We start from the raw sequence: 22,750 nt of genomic DNA, 5'->3' as shown, positions 1-22,750 counted from the left end.
GATCAAACCCAGGGCCCCACACATGTGAGGCAAGCGCTCAACCACTGAGCCACAACCCCAGCCCTGAATGTTTTTTTTTTTTTTTTAAGAGAGAGAGAGAGAATTTTTTTTTAATATATTTTTTTTAGTTTTTGGCGGACACAACATCTTTGTATGTGATGCTGAGGATCGAACCCGGACCGCACGCATGCCAGGCAAGCGTGCCACCGCTTGAGCCACATCCCCAGCCCCTCCAGCCCTGAATTCTTACTACTATATATTTGTATGTATCCCATCCCAACTCAGGCCCCTCCCATGCTGTGGAGAGGGGTGACTAACCTCTGTCCCTCTCATGCGCTGCTAGGTGCTGGACCCATGTTTTATACATGAACTCTCAGTGAATTCTCCCAATAGTGCTGTAGGGCAGTGTCATCATGTCACTCCCATTTCACCCTGAGCAGACATGGTGGGGCATGCCCAGGCCCCCAGACCTGGTAAGGATTTGAACTTAAGTTCTGAATCCCGTATGCTTTCTCAAAGCCCTAGCTTTACCCCTAAAGTGTGGACCATGAGCCCTGCCTCCCCTGCCGTAACTTTCTGAGTGCTATAGGAATTAGACTTTATAGTGCCTGCACCACTAATTACGTAGCCCCAGATCAGCCCCATCGCCTCCTCCTGTGACTTGCATATGGCAGGTTCTAGAAGAATGTTTGATGGTGAGACAGTTTTTTTTTTAAAATTTTTGTTCTTTTTAGTTATACATGACAGTAGAATGTATTTTAACATATCATATAATACATGGAGTATAACTTCCCATTCATATGGTTGTACATGATGGGGAGTTACATTGTTCATGTATTCATATAAGAACATAGGAAAGTAGTGTCTGATTTATTCTACTGTCTTTCTATTCCCATCCCCCCTTCCCTTCTTTTCCCTTTGTATAATCCAAAGTATTTCTGTTCTTCCTCACCTCTGCCTTATTGTGTGTTAGCATCCCACATATCAGAGAGAACACTTGGCCTTTAGTTTATTGGAATTGGCTTATTTCACTGAGCACAATAGTCTCCAGTTCTACCCATTTACCAGCAAATGCCATAATTTCATTCTTATTTATGGCTGAGTAATATTCCATTGTGTATATACACACATTTTTATTATCTATTCATCGATTGAAGGGCACCTAGGTTGGTTCCATAGCTTAGCTGTTGTGAATTGAGCTCTAATAAACATTGATGTGGCTGCATCACTGTAATATGCTGATTTTAAGTCCTTTAGGTATATTCCAAGGAGTGGGATAACTGGGTCAAGTGATGGTCAAGTTTTCTGAGCAATCTCCATTTATGAAACAGTTTTCGTTTCTGCAAGGGAGAGGGAATTTCTATTTAGTAACTCTTGGACTCCTAGAGTATGAATGAACTCAGAAGAAAGGTTGCCTCTAGTATTCTTTAAAATGCCAGGTTTATAGTAGTCTTTCTTGTTATCTAATTTTCCACTTAAAGGAAAATCTACATAAATAATTAACTTACATTGTATGTAATATTGTCATTTATTATGAAAATGATTCAAAATACATAGCTGTTTTAACATAGAGTTGTGTTTCATTTCATCTCAAAATGAGCATCTGTTACAGGTATTTTTTGGTACCAGGTAGAGTGAGAGATATAAAAATAAATGAGGCAAGGTACCTACTTTGGAGCACTCAGCATTTATTTGGTAAAACAAAAATGTAGGCAAGTAATTCTGGTAAAACAAACAAACAACAAAAAAAATAGTGGGTGTTGAATAGGGCAATACATTTTTAGGCAACCAGTTGATAAGTTTTCATATGTAATATGTTTTGGTAAGCAGTAAATTTTTAGTCTTGATGTTAAGCTTGAAATCATTATCATAAGGTTAAATATATTATGCATGTCTTTACAGCAAGTTTATTTCTGACCGTGAAAGCAGAAGAAGTCTCACAAACAGCCATTTGGAAAAAAAGAAATGTGATGAATATGTAAGTGTCATTATAATAAAGTGTACTTATTTTTTAATCACATAAATTGGGACAGTTGTTTTAATTCATATAGCATGGTACCAAAAACAGAGTTGTCTGTACACTAGGATATTCCTCACATATCCTATGTAATTTCTCCTGAAACCCATTTAAAAAAAATAACTAGCTCAACTCAGAAAGGATTTCCATGCTGGTTCCTAGTAGTGCTTTAAAAGCTTTGGCCTGATGGGCTTTCCTGGAGACCGACTGACTTAGTGGGAATGTGTGTTTCTTTGTTCAGATCCCAGGAACGACCTCCTTGGGCATGTCCGTCTTTAACCTGAGCAACGCCATCATGGGCAGTGGGATTTTGGGACTCGCCTTTGCCTTGGCCAACACTGGAATCCTTCTTTTTCTGTGAGTATTGGCGTGACAGAACTTTCCATTTTTAGAACTTTTCTGTATACTTATGTTACTACGTAGAAGAAATTGGAAATAATTCTAAATAATTCATATTTATTTATGTCTAACTTGGCTAAGTGACCAATAAGACTTTTATTTATCGTCAGACTGACTTTCCAAAGGAAGGAAAACCTTTTTATTAATTAAAAAAAATTGAAATAGCCTTTTAAAAAAAAGATTAAAACATTTGAAAATAGTAGTTTTTCTTGTACTCTTCTTATCTCTTTTCATATCACCTAAATGGGCAAAATATTAAGATATTTAACTCAGTCAGACACCACTTTGGTATTTCGAGTGCCATGGAGCATGTACTATCGCCAAAGGCAATTACAGAGGTGTTTGTAATAAATGTGCAAGAAGCAGAGATGAGAAATGAGTTGTACCCTTTCTCTGAGATTCAGTGATAAGAAAATGGCAATTTTCTTTTTGAATAACTTCATCTCCAACTGTTGAATGGGATTTTCTGCAAATGTTGTCAGTAGGAACATGATCAAGACAGATCATAGAATTCATATCAGGAAAAGTCTCACCCAGCCTGCAGAGCCGTCACACCTCCAGGGAGTGTCAGGGCACCTTGCCTGTGTGAGGCAAGGAGCACATGCGTCCTCCTGGCCCTGCCTGTTCCCCAGCTCTTCACTAAGGCTTCACAGACCTTGCTCTGTTTGGTTCTCATTGTCATGTCTTTCTACTAGTAGCATCATTTTCTTGGAAAGAGACTACAGTGTCTACCAACCCTACAGATTGTGTGTGTTTGTGTTGCCAGTTTTAAGTACCAGGTTTAAGAGTAATATGACACATTATTATTGAAATAGCCTTTTTTAATATTATTATTAATATTATTATTATTTTTTTAATATTATTATTTTCTTTTTTGGGTATATGTGAAACTCTGAGGATGCTGCAGGCATAGTTGGGTAGTTACACTTAATGATTTTCAGTGCATCGACATGAGACATTTGGTCCCAACTCCTGTTCTAAGTGACTGTGTACTCTTAAGCAAATGACTTAGCCTCTCTGAGCTTCCCTTTCTTTCTCTTTAAGACAAGGAAATTGTACAAGATAAGATCTCAGAACCCTGCCAACCTCCAAAGCCCTATGGTTCTGTGACTTCTTTCAGTCATTCCAAAGGTAGAAATTCATTGAGTTCATAAATGTGTATTATATTTCTTTCTTTCTTTCTTTTTAAAAAGTCATTGTAATGTTTCAAGTTATATGTTAAAGTATAAAAAGTCAATTACTTGATGGGGATAACAACTCTTGCAGCTCTTGCTTTATACTGCATCCTGACAGCTCTACAAGGTAGGTATCATACTATCGACAGTTCCCCATTTCACAGATAGGGAACTGAGGCATAGGGAGTAACTTGCAATGGGAATCTCTCTTTGTCACCTTTCTGGAGATTCCCTTCACCCCTCTTCTGTGGTAGAACCCTTGTTTCCTGTATTTCATTTCTTCCCCTTTCTAGTTTTATTTCCTTGCTGTGAAAACATGAATGGGAATAAAGTTTTTGAGTTTCATGTCTGAAAAATGTTTTGATTCTACTTTCATCTTTTGTTTGTCTTTTTTTTTTTTTTGGAGGCATCTCTTTTCTTTATTTTTAAGATATAAAATTACAGGAATTGAAATAAGCCCAGAACTAAATCCCATATATAGTCAACTGATCTTCACCAAGGATCAATATTAGACCAAGCGAACAACTCCCAGTAGAGTTGGGACAACAGAATATTCACATGCATAATGATGAAATTGGACCCAGATTTTATGTCTTACAGAAAAATAAAGCTTGAAATGAACTAAAGACTTAAAAAAATAAGAACCAAGGCTATAAAAGTCCTGGGGGGTAAAAAAAAACAAGAGGGGAAACTCTATGACTGTGGTCTTGGCAGTGATTTCAAAGGGATGATATCAAAAACACAGATAACAAATCAAAAATAGATTAGTGGAGTTGCATCAAATGAAGAAGCTTTTTTTTTTTAAAAAAAAATTTTGTTCTAATTACTTATAAATGACAGTAAAATGCATTTTGACACATCACACATAATTGGAGTATAATTTTTCATTCTTCTGGCTGTACATGATGAAGAATCACCAGTCGTGTAGTCATATATGTACATAGGGTAATAATGTCAAAGTCATTCTACCATCCTTCCTACCTCTCTACCCCTCCCCTCCTTCACTCCCCTCTACCTAATCCAATGTAGCTCTATTCCTTGAAATGAAGAAATCAATAAACCGAATTAAAAATTCAATGGAAAACATTACCACCAGACTAGACCACTTGGAAGACAGAGCCTCAGGCAAAGAAGACAAAATATATAACCTTGAAAATAAAGTTGATCATGCAGAGAGGATAGTAAAAAACCATGAGTTATGGGATAACACGAAAAGACCAAATTTAAGATTTATCTGTCTTCGTCTTTGATTGGCAGTTTGGCTAGATATAGAACTCTGTATTGGTGATAATTTTCCCTCAGAAGTTTGAAGATATTGCTCCATTGCCTTTGAGATTTTTCTGTTGTGAGATTCCAAATACTTCTGATTCCTAATCTTTTATATATAATCCAGTTTGGAGCTTTATTTTTTCTGGAAACTTGCTGAATCTCTTTGTTGCAGTGTTGCGCAGTTTCACAGTGACCTTGTGGAGCCGTGCTGTGGGCCTGTTTTCATTTTTTGTGTGAGCAGTTGATGTGTCCTTTTAGAAATCCATGGTCTTCAGTTTGGGGAACTTTTCTTAAATTATTATGTTAATGAATTCTTTCCTCTTGTTTTTCTTTTCTCTCCTGGAACCATTACTCAGATTTTGGACCTTCTGGACTGGTCCTCCAACTTTTAAAATATTTTCTTTATTTTCATTTCTAATAACATTTAGCTGTACTCCTTGGGATTTGTCAATTTTTTTCCCCCAGCTCTTTAGTGTCTATACTATTTCTGTTATTAGTTTTTTATTTATAGGAGCTTTCTAAAATACTCTGAATGTTTCCTTTCTTAATGTTATTTTGGTTCTGTCTTAGGGTCAGAAGTCTTAGGGTCATTGTCTTCTCTGAGGATTCTTATGATAGTTTTTCTCCATTGTGGAAAATTTCAAACATAGAATAATACAAAAGATTTTCATGTTCCCTCATCCTATGGCCACAATTATTTAATCAATCCACTCCTAGATTGTCTTGAAGCAAATCTCAACCATCATATCATTTCATCCATAAATATTTCCGTATATATAACATATAAGAACTAACATATAACATATAAGAACTCTTAAACATAACCATAATATGTCATACCTAAAACCAACAATTAACAACAGTTCCTTAATATTGAATATCCAACTAATATTTAAATTACTGATGATTTTATATTTAAACAAACCAAAACAGTTGGATTTTTTCAAATCAGTACTCAAATAAGGTTCATACAGTGCAACTGTTGGTCATTATGTGTTTGAAATCTCTTAATCTATACAGGGTCTGCTGTCTCTCTCCTTGTTTTCCATGTAATTTGTTGAAGAAACTGGACCATTTGTCTTAGAGATTTTCTAAGGATTGTATCCTTTTGTGCAAGTTGATGTTTGTTTTATTGTTTTGGACTCTTTCCTCAGATGTCAGGTGGCTCTTCCTTGTCTGTTATATTCAAGAATGCGGAAAAGCAAGGCTAATTGGAACCTTGTGGGTGCACATGGGGCCAGTTTGTAACAACTTCACTCAAGGTGCTCTTCATAACCCTTTACCTGAGGAGCCCCCAATGTCAGTTTCTCTATCAATCTTTTTCTTTTCTTTTCTTTTCTTTCCTTCCTTCCTTCCTTTCTCTCTCTCTTTCTCTCTTCCTTCCTTCCTTCCTTCCTTTCTTCCTTTCTCTCTCTCTCTCTCCCTCCCTCCCTCCCTTCCTCTCTCTCTCTCTCTCTCTCTCTCTTTCTTTCTTTCTCAGTGCTGATTCTTGAGACCATGAACCCAGGGCCTCATGTATGCTAGGCAAGCCCTCTACCACAGAGCTATGTGCCTACCCCATGTCAGTTTCTCTAGGATGCTTCCTCTTTAGCTCTTTGGATCACACAGAGAAGATCTTGCAATTCCTGCAGGGTCTGGGCCTGGGTGTTGTCTTTCTGGGGACCAAGTTAGAGGAGGGGGCTGTTGGGAATATCACAGCATGCCTGTGTTCCCTGAGTCCTCAATTCTCATCACAGTGCCCCATCCCCAAATTGTGCCCAGTTCCTCACCCAGAAGTCTGTATTTTAAACTGTCCAGTATCTTCAAACTCTGTTAAGACGGGAAAAGAGCAACTGCTCAGCTTTATGGAGGAAAAGCCTGCTCTGGGGGTTCTAGCTGCCCCTTCAAGAGCACTCAAAATATTCACCATATTTTAATTATTCCCCTCCACTGCCCCTTACTGCCAGTAATGCCACCAGAGTGTTTTGAGGATTCTGTGGTAAAAATTGGGTTGGTCTTGGCTCTGTCCACTCTCATTTCAGGATTCAGTTCTGTTTACCTTCCAAGTTCTGAAACAATTCTTTCCTCATATTCTTACTGTCTCAGCAGCTTTATACCTTGAAAAGAGTAAAATCAAATCCCTTTACTTTTATATTAGAAAGGAGTAGGAGTAAATCCTTGTATCCAATCTACCCTTCTTGGAAATCGGTTAATTTTTTTTCCACATTTTTTATTGGTGCATTATAGTTGTACATATTGATGGGATTTGTTGTTACATATTTGTACATGCACACAGTGCAACGATACAATTTGGCCAGTATCACTTCCCTCTTTCCTCACATCAATTGATTTTTAACTATACTGGCTCAGGGATAATTGATCTCGTATCTCATGACTCTTTTGCTTCTGAATGAGCAACGAATTGGATAATCTTGACTTTTATAGTTGAAAGATTTCCCCTGGATGAAACTATTTTACTTCATTTAGTTCTTCGCAAGACACAGAAATTGAGAGCACAACACACCAAATCTTTGGGTGAAAGCTCCTGAAGGTAGTAGTATAAAGAGTCAAACTTAAAAAGTGTCTCATGCCACACAGGACTCTCCCACCTTTGAACAAGGACTCGCTCTGTGACCGTTGTAAAACCAGCTGCTCCCACAGCTGCTCAAAGCCAAGAAGCATTTGGCAGGTTCAGGACATTTCATCTGGTACAGGGCCCTGTTCCAGACTCATGGGCCAACAGGGAAACGGAGCCCAAGACTGTGCAGGCTTCTTTAGATACATAGCCGGCAAGGCTCCTCCGTGTCGCGCTGGGGCTGGGGTGGAACTCTTTGCTGGGGTCATCTGGAAACTTGTTGGTGTGGTTTTTTTGCTGAGTGTGGGACTAGCTTTTTTTTTTTTTTTTTTTTTTTACCCTAGAGTAATGGCTGTTATTCCTGTTCAACCCACACATCTAATTCAATTCAATTTGATTCAGTGAGTTCTGCACATTGTAAGAATGCTGTTAGATTTTGCATTTTCCTAAATTCTGAGGTGTTTTATTTTGTTGCTTTTTTTTTTTCAGTATCAGGAATTGAACCCAGGGGCACTTAACCATTGAGCCCCATCTCCAGCCTATTGTCATTTTTTAATTTAGAGACAGGGTCTTGCTAAGTTGCTCAGGGCTTTGCTAAGTTGCTAAAGCTGGCTTTGAACTCGAGATCCTCCTGCCTCAGCCTCTCAAGCCACAGATGTTCACTACTGTGTGCGGCTTCTGAGGTCTTATAATGCCTTCTGATAAACAGGAAGTAAGCTTGTGCAGAATCTCAATTTACACTTGTTTCGAAGGTATAATTTTCTGTGAGAAACAAATGGGGCCATAGCTGGAGGCAGTAGTGAGGGATATACTGAGACACAAGTGCTCAGGGCAAAGGGTTCCTATGAATTGAGATTCCATTTCGATTGGGAATCCAAAGAAAAGGCAATGAGTGCCAAAGAAATCTCCTCCCATGTAACTTTTTATTTTCCTAGGTATCCCCATAATGCTGTCATCACAAAAGTAGGAGTTAAAAGTTATTATCGACATGAAAGAATGGTGGGTTATGTTTTGTCATGCTTTCTAAATATTTCCATTAAAGGCATGCATTTTATGGAAAATTTATCTCTTTAGAACATACCGTCTCCTTATAATGCTAGGTAAATGAGGTTTTTATTAAACTATACAGAATCTGATAAAGCAATACATGATTTATATTTAAATAATGTATCCCTTAAGTTTACAACCATGAATGAGGACAGTGAAATTCATGACTCTTCTGAGATGTTAGAGTTTATTGTAAACAATGAATGTGTAACTGGACAGGGTGGTGCATGAGGCCAGCCTGGGAAACTTAGTGAGACCTTGTCTCAAAATTAAAAAAAAAAGGGGTGGGTGGGTGGAGATAGCACAGTGGTAGAGCAAACCTGGCTTTAATCTTCATTAACACACACACATTTACACACATGCAAAACACAAAAACAAAAGAAATCGCAGTGAGTGTGTAAACAATCCCTTTGATGTAATACATAATATTGTCAAATAGCATTGCGATCTATACAAAATAATAGTCTTTTTTTTTTTTAATTTTGGTTAATTAGAATTCCAGACCTTTTTGTCTCTTGTTTTCTACTACATTTGGGTCCTGGTTGTGGAAATGCAAATGTATTTAAAACACACTTTGAAAAGTGTCAGGCAAGGAGAATTTTATTAATCAGTATTAATCCCTGCTGTGAGGGGTAAATGAGTATGTGATGTGTGTGCATGCACGTGCATGTGTATATTAATGTGTAAGAGAAAAGAGATGCAGAGGGTACAATAGTACCTGGTATACAGTAAATATTTGTTCAAGTACTGTAGTTATTATTAGACACTAAATAATGGTTAACATGTATTGAACTTCTACTGTGTAGGTAACTATGTATGCCACGTTATATTTAATCCCCCCCAACAGCACCAGGAGGTACATATAGCCCATTCTACAGGTGAACTAAGTGAGGCTTAACAACTTACATATGATCATGAGTTAGGATGTAGAGGAGATAGACTTGCTCGACTCCAGAATCAGTGAGATCAAAAGCCCTGGACTGCCTTTTAGTGTTGCCCTCTCCTTCAGAACCCAGCCCTGCGTGGGTAATGTACAATATGAGAGAAGTTTTATCCTCATCAATGGATGTTTGTAAGTTAATACTTTTAACTTTCCAATATAATTCAGCTTTAAAATCACCTCGCAAAATCATCAGTATTCCGGATTTTTTTTTTCTTTTGGACTTATCGTGCTAGTATTCCACCAAGAACCATTCTCGTTATTGTAATAAAAACAGCTTTTCAGTATCAAGTGTACCAAACTGTAGATCAGGGGTGGTCAAGTTCTTGGTCACAGTGAGCAGAACATATGAATACAGTATAATACAAAACCAGTAGAGCAGCTGAACTGCTCAACAGCAACTTTGTATTTTTCATGCTTTTCCTCATGTGCAGTTTAAGGATTTCCTACTGCCTCAGGAGCCCTTGAACTTAATTCCCAGCAAAGAGGTAACTAACTTTTTCTGTTATTAAAAATTGAACACCACTTAGTAGCAAAGACAAATAAGACCAAGTTCATCATTAGGAAATTGGTTAAATAATCATGGTAGTTTCATAAAATAGAATATAAGATTATTACTAAGGAGTAAAATAGACATGTTTCCCAAGAGCACTTTTACTGTAGATTATAATATTATTATGTGAAAGCAAACTGAATATTGGATGGCAGCGAGCATGGATGGAGACTGTATATTGTGTACCTATTGCCCAGAATATTTGAGGGGGTTGGACAAGAAAACTATTGATGGTGGGAACTTCTGGAGAGTGAGAGAGTCTGGGGAGTGGAGTGGAGATGGAAAATTTATACTCTTTGAATTTATTTTTGCAATGTACTTTTAGGAGGAAAAAACTAGTTGAAAAAAGTGGTCTCTAGAGAACTTAAAACCAATATAATAAAACTCCTTTTCCTCTTACCTAAAGAAAACTTGAGAAAATATTTTTGGTGTCTATAGACCAAAAAAAGAGCTCAAATGAGAAATCAGTGTGGTGCTGCCTGGTCCAAATTCTGTTTTCAACCTCGTACCCTGTGCTTTGGTCACGTTGGCCATCTCCCAATCTATGGAAGCTGAGGTGCCTCTACCTCACCTCACCCCACCTCATCTCTCCATGCTTCTGAATCCTGGCAGTCCTGTAAGACTCAGGGCAGATGCCATCTCCTTCAGAGATGCTTCTCTGGTCCTCCCAAGTGGAAGGGAGATTTCTCTTCCTTTACTTTGCAGTGTAATCTCTACATTTCTAGTAAATAAGTAACAGGATAGTAATACTTAACAGGATTCATGTTAAATTTTTCCTTATTCATTCAAATTGTGATCCTTACCCCCAAGAGGATCTAGAACAGTGCTTGCATATAGGTATTTCTCAATAGAGTCTATTGAAATGAATGAATGATTATGTAAGCATTATATTTCGCAAAACAAAAAGCAAAGCTTTAGAGCAAAACATTGGCTCTTATCATTGTTGCACTTACAGAGGAGAAAAAAAGTCAATCAAAAGGTTTAGTTTACCCTCAGATTTTTAGTTGGCCATGGAGATGAAATGATAATAATCAGAAGTTTCTGGAACTCACTGCTTATTATTTACTTTCCTTAAGAATGTCTCCTTCATTTGAAAATTCAGAGTAGTTCAAAGATTGTTAAGAAATACAGTATGAGGTTAGTATTGCAAAAGGGCATTTGTTGTTAAATTGCTCTTTGCAAAAAGGACAGTAATTGTCATTGTCAGTTTACAGCAATGACCTTCATTTTGTGGTGTGTTGTTTGCTTTCATTGTAGCTGAATTCTTCGCTTTCTTCCAATATTTGCCTTGGTGGGTCATTTGTAATTATTTTATCAATAAAAGAATATATCATTTTGTTGTCTGTAACTAGTGTTTACAAACAAACCAGTAAATAGCCACCTAGTAAAGATAAAATAAGGGTGTTTGTCAACTGAGATTAGATTACCAGGTCTCTCTTCTCTTTAAATTCAGCATTTTACAATTGCGCCCACATTAAGGGTAGACAAATAAAATTGGAACTACAGACTCATCAACACATGGCCCTAAGTACCTGTTCCTACATTGTGGGAACTAGTTTGTTGTCCTATCATAGAAATGTTCTCATTTTATTAGGAGGTTTATATTCATTTTAAACAACTACCTCAGCAGAGCTCTCTGTCTCTCAGTATCTGTCAGCAAACTCCAGATTGGGTTGAGATTGCCCTGTACCTTTGCAAATTTTCTCCCTGTTCTTGAACTGCCATTGCTTGGTTACTTCATATATATTCTAAAAAGTTGGAGTGACGCCTATCAAGATGATAATTTTGCATTTAGTGGTAACAAAGATGGTCTTTGTGACATTTTCTGAGCTATTCCTTGTAAATGTTAAGTCCTTTTTTTTCTCTGCACAATTCCAAGGAAAGACCAAATAGGATCTCGTGATATAAAAATGGGGTATTTAAAGGAGTCAGTAAGGAAACCCTACTCTTCCGGATGATCCTAGGAGGTCCTCGGATAATGGGCATATTCGTCTTCTGTCTTGTCAATCAGTTACTTGTTTTTAAAATTCTTTGAGTTATAGTCATGGTTCCTTAGAAATGATCTGAAAAGTGCTGTCCCTCAGCTGGCAGCAAAAATTATTGGCATCGGGGTCTCTTGTTTGGAAATAATAATCCTGGAACGGGAGAAGTGGCACATTGAGGTTTGCCAGCAGTTGAAATACATGTGAAAAAGGACAGTGGCAGTGCCACTGAATTCTATTGAAATTCATTGGATTTAGAAGCTTTTCAGAAATAGGGAAGTGGGAAAGCGAGTGTCATGCTAACAATGAGTGTCTATTTTGTAAACAGAAAGAGTTGGCATGAGTAGGAGATGAGTCCCATCCATTGTTTTAAAAGTTGAGCACTTAGCTTATGAGTCATCTATCATGCATCTGATAAGGGGTTCCAAGAATTCAATTCTCTTGGCCTGGAAAGATAGGAATGTGTGTGCCTTTGTGTGTGCCTGTGTGTGCGTATGTGTGTGTGCACATGTCCATGCACAAGAGTTCACTTCTTTTAGGCTCAGTTACCTCAGATACCTTGGTGCTAACCCAAGGACAACAGGGTGGCCTCTGTTTGGGTCCACTGTATTTTTCTTAGCTTGCAAAAGACAACTCTACTGTCCATGATTTTAACAGCTTAATTCATCTCCATGATGTGTAGAATGCCTCTTCCATTCACGTTCTGGCTTGCAGGAGACTGGGTATGTATCAGCAGAGTAGGGTAGTTTAAATATAGTTCAGAGAGTTAGATTGGCAAGGTTAGCTTGAACTTTTATTACTCACAGAGTGGTAGTTGGTTTAATAGATTAGGAAATAGCTCCTATGTGGACTGGTTAGTTTTGCTTTGTTCTATGGCCACAGACTTCTCCTTATATCAGGCACATGGTATCAAAGATCTACATCTATATCAAGGGTTGGTCAGCACATGACAGCCCATAGACCAAAGCTACCCACAGTCCCTTTTTGTGTGGCTTGCTAACTCAGAAGAGCTTTTATTTTTTAAAAGGTTTTTTAAAAGAATAAGATAGTTTTAATATATACATTGTTTCATGAACTCTCTATAACTACCCTATTTATCATCCCCATTTTATAAAGAAACTAAAATTCTCAGAGGTTAAGTGGCTTGCCCAGAATCAAACTGATTCCTGGAATAAGGTGAGTATGGCAACATGACCATTGGGCATTGCTGTTGTACCTCATCTCCTTAAGTGTGCAACATTACCATGGAAATGGAGTGTCAAAGTATGAATGAAACCCCACATCTACAATTCTACTGGGGAAAAGTCCAAAATACCCACCAAGAACTGCATATTTGTCTATTTTAATAGTATGTGGAATTTTTCACCTTTAGAGTATGAAAAGGGGGGCATCATTTTAAAGGGTAAGGATGTAGGTTTGAGGAGAAGAGCAACCAGCAGATGTCCTTATGGAATGCAAGAACAGGAAGGAGGAGGTGTCAGCAGTTATAAATGAAGCACCCACAAAACCCACAGTTTACCAACTATAGGCAAAAACAGGAAGTGGTAGTAGCACACGGCTTTCTTTCTTACTAGTACAACTTCCTCATTTAAGCTCAGACTTCCTGCTAACTTTTTAACCCCACAAAGCTAAACTGGTAAGCTTCTATTTCTGCCTTCATACCTCTTTTAAATACTTCTTTCTTTTTAGGATCATATTAACATTAGGTATTATTTGATTTGGACATCAGTGATACTTTTTCTAGACAAGGGAAAATACCTAACCGACAGGCTAGCTTAAGAGAAGTTTTGCAGCAAAGAGTTTAGACTGACTTATAAGAAAAGAAATGGAAGGAATTGTACAAATAATTGATACCTACCTGCTGCTGGGCCAGCGTTTTAAAATCACCCCTTTCATTTCCTGGCCCAATTTGGAAATACTACAAATAATCACATGCTACCTAAGCCCGGTGTGCGAATCCTCTGATGCTAGCTAGCTGTGTGACCCTAGGCAAAAATACTTAATCTCTCTGGACTTCAGTTATCTGCAAAATAGGAATGTAATAGTCCTATTTATAAGTGAAATATGAAAAAAAAATGTGTGCTGGGCATGGTGGTGCATGTCCGTAATCCCATCAACTCAGGAGGCTGAGGCAGGAGGGTTGCAAGTTTGAGGCCAGCTTCAGCAACTTAGCAGCACCTTGTCTTAATAAAAAATAAAAAGGAACTGGGGATGTAGCTTAGTGGTAAAGTGTACCACTACCAAAGTGTACCAGTACATCCCACCACCAGAAAAAATGCACTTGATAGACCTGACATATAATGAATACTCTAAAATTTATCATTGCTAATAACCAATAAAGTATTTTATTAATCATACTGAATTCCCATTAAAATAAATTAAAGCTGCTGGGCACAGTGGTGCACACCTGTAATCCCAGCGGCTTGGGAGGCTGAGGCAGGAGGATTGCAAGTTCAGTGAGACCCTGTCTCTAAATAAAATACAAAATAGGGCTGGGGATGTGTCTCTGTGGTCGAGTGCCTCCTGAGTTCAATCCCCTGTACCAGATAAATAAATAAATAAATAAATAATAAAATAAAATAAATAAAGTTCAAGAAACTTACTTGATGCAAAAGATAATTTTGAATTTTTCAGAATATCTAAAATATTCATATGAACTAGGGGACTCAAAACCCTCGTCCCTCTCTTCACTTTCAGGCATCTCCTTCCATTTGAGCTCTCATTAAATAAAGGATTCTTTCCCTGTGTCCTTTGCCTCTTCATGTAAGCCTCCCACCTGGCATGGCTTCCACAGGACAGGACCTGTTCCTGGCCTTGAAGCTCATGGAGAACCTCTGGTCAGTGCCTCTTTCTCTGTCCAGATTAAATATCAAGGTCCCTCACTTGCTCGTACCCTGCTTCCTTTTCCACTGACTGTCTAACACACTGTCCTGGTTCTGAGTTTTCCAACCACGCAGACAGACAGCACTTCACGTTCTTGGTCTCCATCAACAGTTGAGTCCTCCACGCTGCCCAGCCCCTCCATGACTTTCAGGAAGGTCTGTCCTCTGTTCAGATCTTCGTACACATATTTCCCTTGGAGGAATGGGAGGTGGGATAGAAGACGATGAGAGGTAACAGAGATGAAAGATGAATGAAGAGGTGCAGGTGGATAGCAGGGACAGTTTGGAAAGCAGGGAGGTAAGAGGTAGGAGCAGGAGAGAGAGAGAGGCCAGCAGCAGAGGGTCAGGGCTGCAGGAAGATGATCAACCAAAAAGCAACGTGCTTCCCTTGGTTTATCTAGTTCTTTGGTACTGGATTTTAATTTTTTCTTGTAAATATTCTGGCTCAACCAGCAGTATATCTGAGTTTTGAAGTGAGGGTTGTGGGTTGGTGGGAGACAGACATAAATAAAAACAGAACAAGTATTAAGACCATTTTAAAAATTCTAGCTTAGGGAGTTTTTTTTACAGATTGTTCTGCTCACTTAATTGAAGATGGTTGAAGTTTTATGCTTCCAACTGGATTTAGAAAAGGAAGAATTAGGCTTTGGTTTTTGGCTTTGGAGGAGGTGAAGGTGCAACTTTCTTCAGTTGTTGTGATCCAGGTTCATTCAGCACCAGCTGCTACTACTGTGCTACCCAGGTTTGACCCCATTGAAATCAATACTCTGTGCCTGAGGTGGGCTATCAGCAAGGCAGGTGCCACGTCCACGCTGGATCCTGAGATCGCACCCCTGAATCAGCCTCCGAAACAGGTTGATGATACATTGCCAAGGCAACTGGTGACTAGACAGGGCTGAGGATTATAGTGAAGCTGACCTTTAGGACAGATAGGCCTGGATTGAGGCTTCTACCTCTGCCTTGATCATCAAAGCCTCAAGGAACCATGAAGAGACAAAAAGAAATAGAAAAACTTCAAACATAGGAATATGACTTTTTATGAGACCAACAACATTGCCCAACAGATATGGCAACGACATTTAGTCAAAGAACTTTCTGGAACCCTTAAGGAGATCCCAGGGACTGCCCAGTCTCTGGGCTGAGATGCTGATGGCCACCACCCTAGTGACTTCCTAGATGACAGCAGTGGGATGAGTGGGATGCCCAGCTAGTTAAGAAGGACAAAGAAAAATATTTCAATATAGGATCAGCTGACCGAAAAAGAAAGAAGAGGAAGCATTATATAGTGTGTTGAGCCTCAGATCACTTTTAGAAAGAGCAACATGGAGGAGAATAATTTGAAAATAATGTTTAAATATATATCCTGGTGAAGTAAGGAGAGCTTAAAGAAATCAACCCCAAAATGTGCAACTAATTCAGCGGTTAGGTGCTTCCTTTCATTGCAGTCTGACCTGGATAACTATGGGTCCATGTTCCAGACAATGGAGCTATCACGCTGGCCTAGACAGTGTGGCAGACTACCTTGCTGAGAAACAGAAACAACTGAGATTTATGAGGCCAGAGCTTGAGCCGTTTTTTATTTTATTTTTTTCTCTTGGAACTGGCAGGTGAACCCAGTGCCAGATTGGGCACTCTACCAATCAAGCTAAAAAGACTGGGGAATGCTTTTAATTTAATTTTGAGAAAGGGTCTTGCTAAGTTTCCCAGGCTGGTCTCGAACTTGTAGTCTTCTTCCTGTCTCAGATTGTTTCATTTTTAAAATTTCTCCTCCAAGTAGCTGGGATTACAGGCATGCACCACAGCATCTAACTGGGAGGCTTTAAACCTCAGCCCTTCACGAGTGGTCCATGGACCAGCAAGCATGAGCATTTTTGGAATGCTTGTTAGAATGCAGAATGTCAGGTCCCAGCCCATACCTGCGCAATTAGCTGCTTTCAGCTTTGGCAAGGGAGAGTCATGCTAGAGAGGGCTGGTATGGGTTCTCTGTTCTTTTGAAAACAGCGGGTCCTGGAGGAGTTGAAAGCACTCAGCTGGGAACCAGCCCCCAACACCCCCATCTGAGCTATTTCTGGATCCAAAGCAGTGACAGCTGCTTCACCTCCACCCCTCGAAAGGGCTCTGATGCTGGGTTGGGAATGTCACTTGAATCTTGCTGTATAACAAGGCTTTTAAAAATATAGTCTCATCTCCCTTAAAGTCTTCTGGGGTTGTTTGTTTTTGTTGTTAGGTGTACTTTATATACAATAAAATCCCCAGTTCAAAGGAGAGGATTTGATAAGTTTACCCGATTACACTTGTGAAATCACCCGCACAATCATGGTGTAGAGCATTTCAACCACCTTAAATATTTTGGTTCTGTTTGTTGTCAAAGCTTTCCATCTTATTCTCATATTGTATTTTTAAAATGAAATTTATTGTAACTTCATCCATAGAATCTTTGGGTAAGTTATGGAAGAATAAAGAATTACATTCCTGTCAATATGATTCAAAACATAAGTGTGTAGAAGTTCATTGTTTGATATGAGTCAAATTTTCTAGTAGCAAATAGAGTAAATGTATCTTAAACCTCTGTCACAAATATTTAAGAACTCATGGAGAGCAGGAGTATCCCTGAGGATTGGAAGTAGGCAGATTTCATCCCAGCTTTCAAAAGTGGCAAAAAGTGGACTCCAAGCAATGTTATAGAGCAAATTACTAAATGGCTTGTTTATGTGCAGTTAACACAGAAAATATTGCTCCAAAGAGACTTAAAACTTCCCTAAATGGCATTAAATTAACTTTTTCTTTTTTGATACTGAGGATTGAACCCAGGGATGCTCTACCCCTGAGCTATATCTCTAGCCCTTTATTTATTTATTTTTTTAAATTTTGAAACAGTGTCTCACTAAGTTGTCAAAACTGGACTTGAACTTGTGACCCTCCTGTCTCAGTTCCCTACTCCCCCAATTAGATGGGATTACAGATGTGCACCTTCTAACTCAGCCTAACATCATCTTTCAACATCTGGATAAACTAGTAGGTCACAGGGACTATCCTAAATAAGTCTTGATTTTACCAAGGTATTGATATAGACTCACCTAACTTGCAAACGAGATCCTAATATTTGTAAGTTCACTGATTCTTAGCTAAGAGTCTATTGTTTGAGTGTTTGGTGTTGAATGTAAACAGGTAAGTAGGTGAATTCAGTCACCATGGCCTGTCCTGTAATCTGGTGATGGAGACACAAAAAAGCAATAAAATAAAAAATGATTCTGGCTACTGGGTGAAGGATAGATCTAAGGAGGTACAAAAAGGGAGATGGGTAAAAGTTATCAGAAGTTAAAGATGATAGCTCCTTGGACTGGTGTCAGTGGAGATAGGGAAAGCAGCTTATGTATTTGGGATATATTCTGGAGGTAGAAATGATAAGAGCTTTGCTTGTGAATTGAGTATGAGGAATGAGAGAATAGGTAAGAAATCAACAATGACTTCCAGGCTTCTGGCTTGAGCAGTCAGCTAGACAGTGAGTCATTTGCAGATTGTCTTGTTCTATTCAGTCAGGATCAGAGGCTTCATGAAGGTACACTGAAGATACGAAGCTGCTGAGATTGGTAGAACCAAAAAAAAAAAAGAATTTTAAAAGATAGCACAAGACTTGAGAGATAAAATGTAATAAAAATAAATGTAGAATTTCACACTTAAAAAAAGTAGACAGGATAGGCTAGAATCAGGCAGACTTGGCCTAGGAGCATTTTATACCAGAGCTCAAAAAGAATGAGAAGTGTGACATGACTGTCATAAAAATGAATCCCAAAATAGTTTGCCTTAAAAGAAATATGACGTCCAACTCAAGAGAACCGAAAATCACGTCATGCTTTGCACTATCTGGACAGAAACTGAAGTTGTAGTGTTGTACTTGTCTCAGCACACAGACCTTGGAAGAGGAAATCATCTGAACCCTTTCTCACAAGATGAACTGTTGAAAAGTCTGGAGGTGTTTAAGTCAAAGTGTCCAGTCTCCTTCGGAGGGATTGTTAGGTAGAAGAGGGGTTAGATTTCAGGTAGATTCAAACAGATCTTGAGGGTAAAGTGAGGACCAAGGGTAGAATAGCAGCAGTGATTTCAGCTCAGCCTCAGTTCCAAAGCACAGAACTATCCAGAAACAGAACAAGTTGCCTACTGGGTCCCCTCTCAGAAGATATTCTGCAAATCTGGTACCTGTATGTTTGCGTGGAGTGTGGCGGTTTCTTGTACTGGGTGTAGATCTAGACCGAGGTAGTCTGCGAAGGTCTGTCCCTGATTCAAGTCTAGAAATCCTCTAGAGTTCCCTAGCAATCCTCTCAGGAGACAAAATTTCCTGATCACATTCTTCACAGTTCTGACCTTCCCACCGCCCCTTCCCCACGGGCCATGTAGTTACATGCCCTAGATCCCCTCTAGTCAAGGCCAGACACACGTATGAAATATCAACATCTCAAAACCCCAAGTACCATGTAAAAATGCCTTTTCCAGCCACCAGTGTTTGTGCCAGCCGTATTAAAACTTTCGGCCAATGGTTAACAGTGTGGAGGCTTAAATGATAATCCAGATAAAATGAAAAAAGGAATTACTCGTGTTACCCTTTGTTAACTCAAGAATACCAGCTAGTGTTTCTCTTCCAGGAAGCCATAATTATGTGTTCAAATACCTATTTAGACAAATAGGGGCATCGTGCTACTCAACACCAGTGTTTAAATAAGCCCTCACGGTCTCTCCCATTGTTCCTCTCAGTGTTTTCCTTTAAATGTCATGGTTTCTATGTTTCACAGCATCTCCGACTTGGTTTTCTTAAACCATTGTGGGATCTGTTAGAGTCAATTAGACAACATACTGCTTATTTCTAAGAATCTAAATAAAGAGGTGTCCTTTTCTAAATTTTAATCTTGCTAATGCTAGTTTCTGGTATCCTAGAAGAATTATTAGAATTTTACGTACACAGTTTGCTTTTTAGTGGCCTGACAAGGGGAAAAAAAAGTTTTGTTTTATGTTAGTTTTCAGTCATGAAAGGAAAGATTCATATTCTGTGAGGGATGAAAGAGAGTCTTCACAGATTGAATGGTTAAATTCAGAGGCTCTGGGACACTCGCTGTGTGTCCTTTCCTGTGGGGTGCAGTGTTCTGTCCTTTAAACATGGGAGCAGAACTGTTTCCGTCGCTGTGGGAGCACTTCATCCTGCTGTGTTTTAAAGTGGGGAACAAAATCGGGAATCATCCCACTCCAATCTTCTCTGATCAGCACTTATCCCATCTGATAAAGGAAAAGGTGTAACAGGATTTTATGAAGAAATTCTTCAATTCTTTGACAAGGGCCAGAGGCCCACTGATGAGCATCATCCACTAAGAGATTCAACTATTGAATGCGTGAAGAGACAACCATGTGGTTCCAGGGGCTATTAGTGAAGAGAACACTGCAAATGTTTTCATAGAATATTTCTTTTGCTATTAAGTATTTAGTTTCTTCCAAGTTTAGAGCTTTTGATAAATCATTATATAGATGCTAAGTAATTAATACTTCCTGCTAGGCACATCTTTCTGCAAGGTCATACCACAGCCTTGGGTCTGTAGTAATACCTCCTGTACTGTTCTTATCAGGCCCCAGCAGAGTCCGATTAGGGCACATGATCACCCCAGAATAGCACATGACAAAATCCTAAGATGGCACCCATCCTGTCCTCACTGGGAAGCCCATACTGTCCTGTTCTGTGCCTCCAGGGTCTGTCATATGCAGATGTAGAAGTCGCCACTTAGTGTTCAGGATCCCTGAACTTGAGAAAACTCTGAATAAAACTCAAAGTTTACTTTTTTAACATAAATATTATTTATCTTATAGGGGAAAAAAATCAAGCTACAATTTGATCCTGTATCTTTTTCTCTCACAGAGCATATCAAATCATGTTTTATTACATATGTCAAAGCTACTGGGTTGATTAATAAACACTTGCTGTCAATGTTTTATATGTCCTTTAACCAGCAAAGATTGTAAGGAACTTACCTTACCATCTTAGTCACCCCCCTTAATCACTTACCATCTTAAGCTAAATAAATATGCATCTGAAGGTATCTCCTCAATCAGCATAATTAATCTAAATTCCCCTTTATTGGCAGGACAGTTTGGCCTATACACAAAGTGTTGGGTTTTCTATTTTTCCTCCCAAGTGCTCTGACTCTCTTGTTTTCTGACCAATTTCTGTCAGTCCATCTGTTTAGCTGGTGACCATTCTGTACTTCCTGTTTTCCTCCACAGCATTTTGCACACAGGAGAAGCAAAATGCTATAGGACCAGAGACTAAGGAACAGTCATTCCACCCAGAGCAAAGGAATGGCCCTATGAGATGGCCTCTGAGCTGGGCCAAGAGCCCCTGGAGTTCAACAGGTGTGCAGTGGGGGAGGATCAGGAGTAGGAGCCCCGCCAAGAACAGCATGTTGTGCCAAGTGCCTCTCAACAGCACTTGCTAGGAAAATAATTGCTTTATTTACTCAAACATGGAATCAATTGCAGTAATTTATTGTTCTAGGTCTATATTTCCCTACTTCAGAGAGTGAGTGGTTTCACTAGGGGAATGGAATTTTTTTCCCCCTCTTTTTAATAAATGGGCTTTATTTTTAGTATCATGTCAGTTTTAACCAAAGGATTCAGAAATAATCTATGTAATCTCCCACATCATTTTAACTGTAAATTTTCTTGAGAAGGGTTTCATAATGAGCCAGATGTACTAAAACAAAAACATGAGTTCATCATTGAAAAAAGCCTTTTCATTATGCTTGATTGTCAGAATCTCCCCACTGGAAGAGATGGGTATGCATCTCAGAGGAACCTCGTGCAAAAAACAAGGGAATTAGATAAGTGGTACAATGTATAGATTTGAAAATAGCCATAGGGGGAAAGGTCACATCATTTGGCTTGTGTCTTCAATCCACAGATGGAAGCAGTGAAGCAAGTTGCCCAGAGTCACGTGGTCTCTCTTGGAAGGTCACTCCCTGCAAGCTTTTTCTTTCACTCCCCACCCCCAAACCAGTTTCTCACCCAGATGTAAAGAGAGACTATCCATACCCTAGACTAAAAATGTGTTGTTTCACTATGTGGTGTTACAGTCATCTCAACTGAAATGTTCCCAGAGAGCTGTTTAGGCTTTGAATTACATAAAGAACTTGAACTGGTAGACTTACTCAGATTCTAATGAGCACTTCTTTATTTGGTAGGACATTTTTATTGAGGTTTCTAAAGCAGGGTGACTAACAGTTTCCACATTTTGGATACTATTAACAAATAGTGTTAACCATATAAATAAATCTTTGCCCTTCTAGAATGCAAGATCAGAATATGCTGTTTTCTAGTTATTACAACAGAATTTATTTTCTTTGCTTCAGGATACTTTTGACTTCAGTAACATTGCTGTCCATCTATTCAATAAACCTTCTATTGATCTGTTCCAAGGAAACAGGTAAGCTGAGAAAAAGTCTAATTTTGTTAAGGCTGGGGTGAATAATGTTCATGGTGAATTGTGAACAAATGATGCTCTCTTTGTTCAGCAATTTGATTATTAAAAAGAAAGACTACTTTGACCTACAGTAACTGGAAGACTTATTGTGTTATTTGCCTAGAGAAACAGGCACTCAAGTTTAAATTGTCATGAGCAATGAGCAAATAGCATTGTCATTTAAAGTGAACCCTTAGTTGCATCTGTTTTTCTACTTTAAGATGACTTCATTTTCAAGGCTTCTGTTTTCCCTTAGGCCTTCATAAATCCTGAACAAAGATTGCATGTTTTATATCATAACCTCCAAGGTTTTAAAAAGTAAATAGACCTTTTATCCTCTTTGGTGCATATTCCAAGGAGAAAATGTTACTCCTGAGGCAGTGTGGGAGGGAGCCAGCTACCAAGGACTTCAAGTTCTCTGGGCAGTGTAATACCTG

At 38.8% G+C, this 22,750-nt stretch overlaps 1 protein-coding gene across 4 annotated transcripts in view; it reads left to right on the top strand.

The window, feature by feature from the left end:
• The window catches only part of Slc38a1 (solute carrier family 38 member 1), a 65,222-nt gene that overhangs the window by 24,137 nt on the left and 18,335 nt on the right, over positions 1-22,750 (top strand). For all 4 annotated transcript variants that reach the window (XR_009225947.1, XM_058576133.1, XM_046435860.2 and 1 more), the window contains 3 exons: positions 1,903-1,978; positions 2,259-2,374; positions 22,204-22,277. Coding sequence is in view for 3 of the 4 variants with exons in the window: in XM_058576133.1 (XP_058432116.1) it covers positions 1,903-1,978; positions 2,259-2,374; positions 22,204-22,277 (266 nt within the window). In the remaining variant the exon portion in view is untranslated. The remainder of the gene's footprint in view (positions 1-1,902; positions 1,979-2,258; positions 2,375-22,203; positions 22,278-22,750) is intronic.

This window comes from Marmota monax, unplaced genomic scaffold, assembly GCF_021218885.2.
Source record: "Marmota monax isolate L192 unplaced genomic scaffold, Marmota_monax_Labrador192_F-V1.1 WCK01_AAM20220418_F8-fsc00012, whole genome shotgun sequence".
NCBI lineage: Eukaryota > Metazoa > Chordata > Mammalia > Rodentia > Sciuridae > Marmota > Marmota monax.
This window is presented reverse-complemented; position numbering and strand designations above follow the sequence as displayed.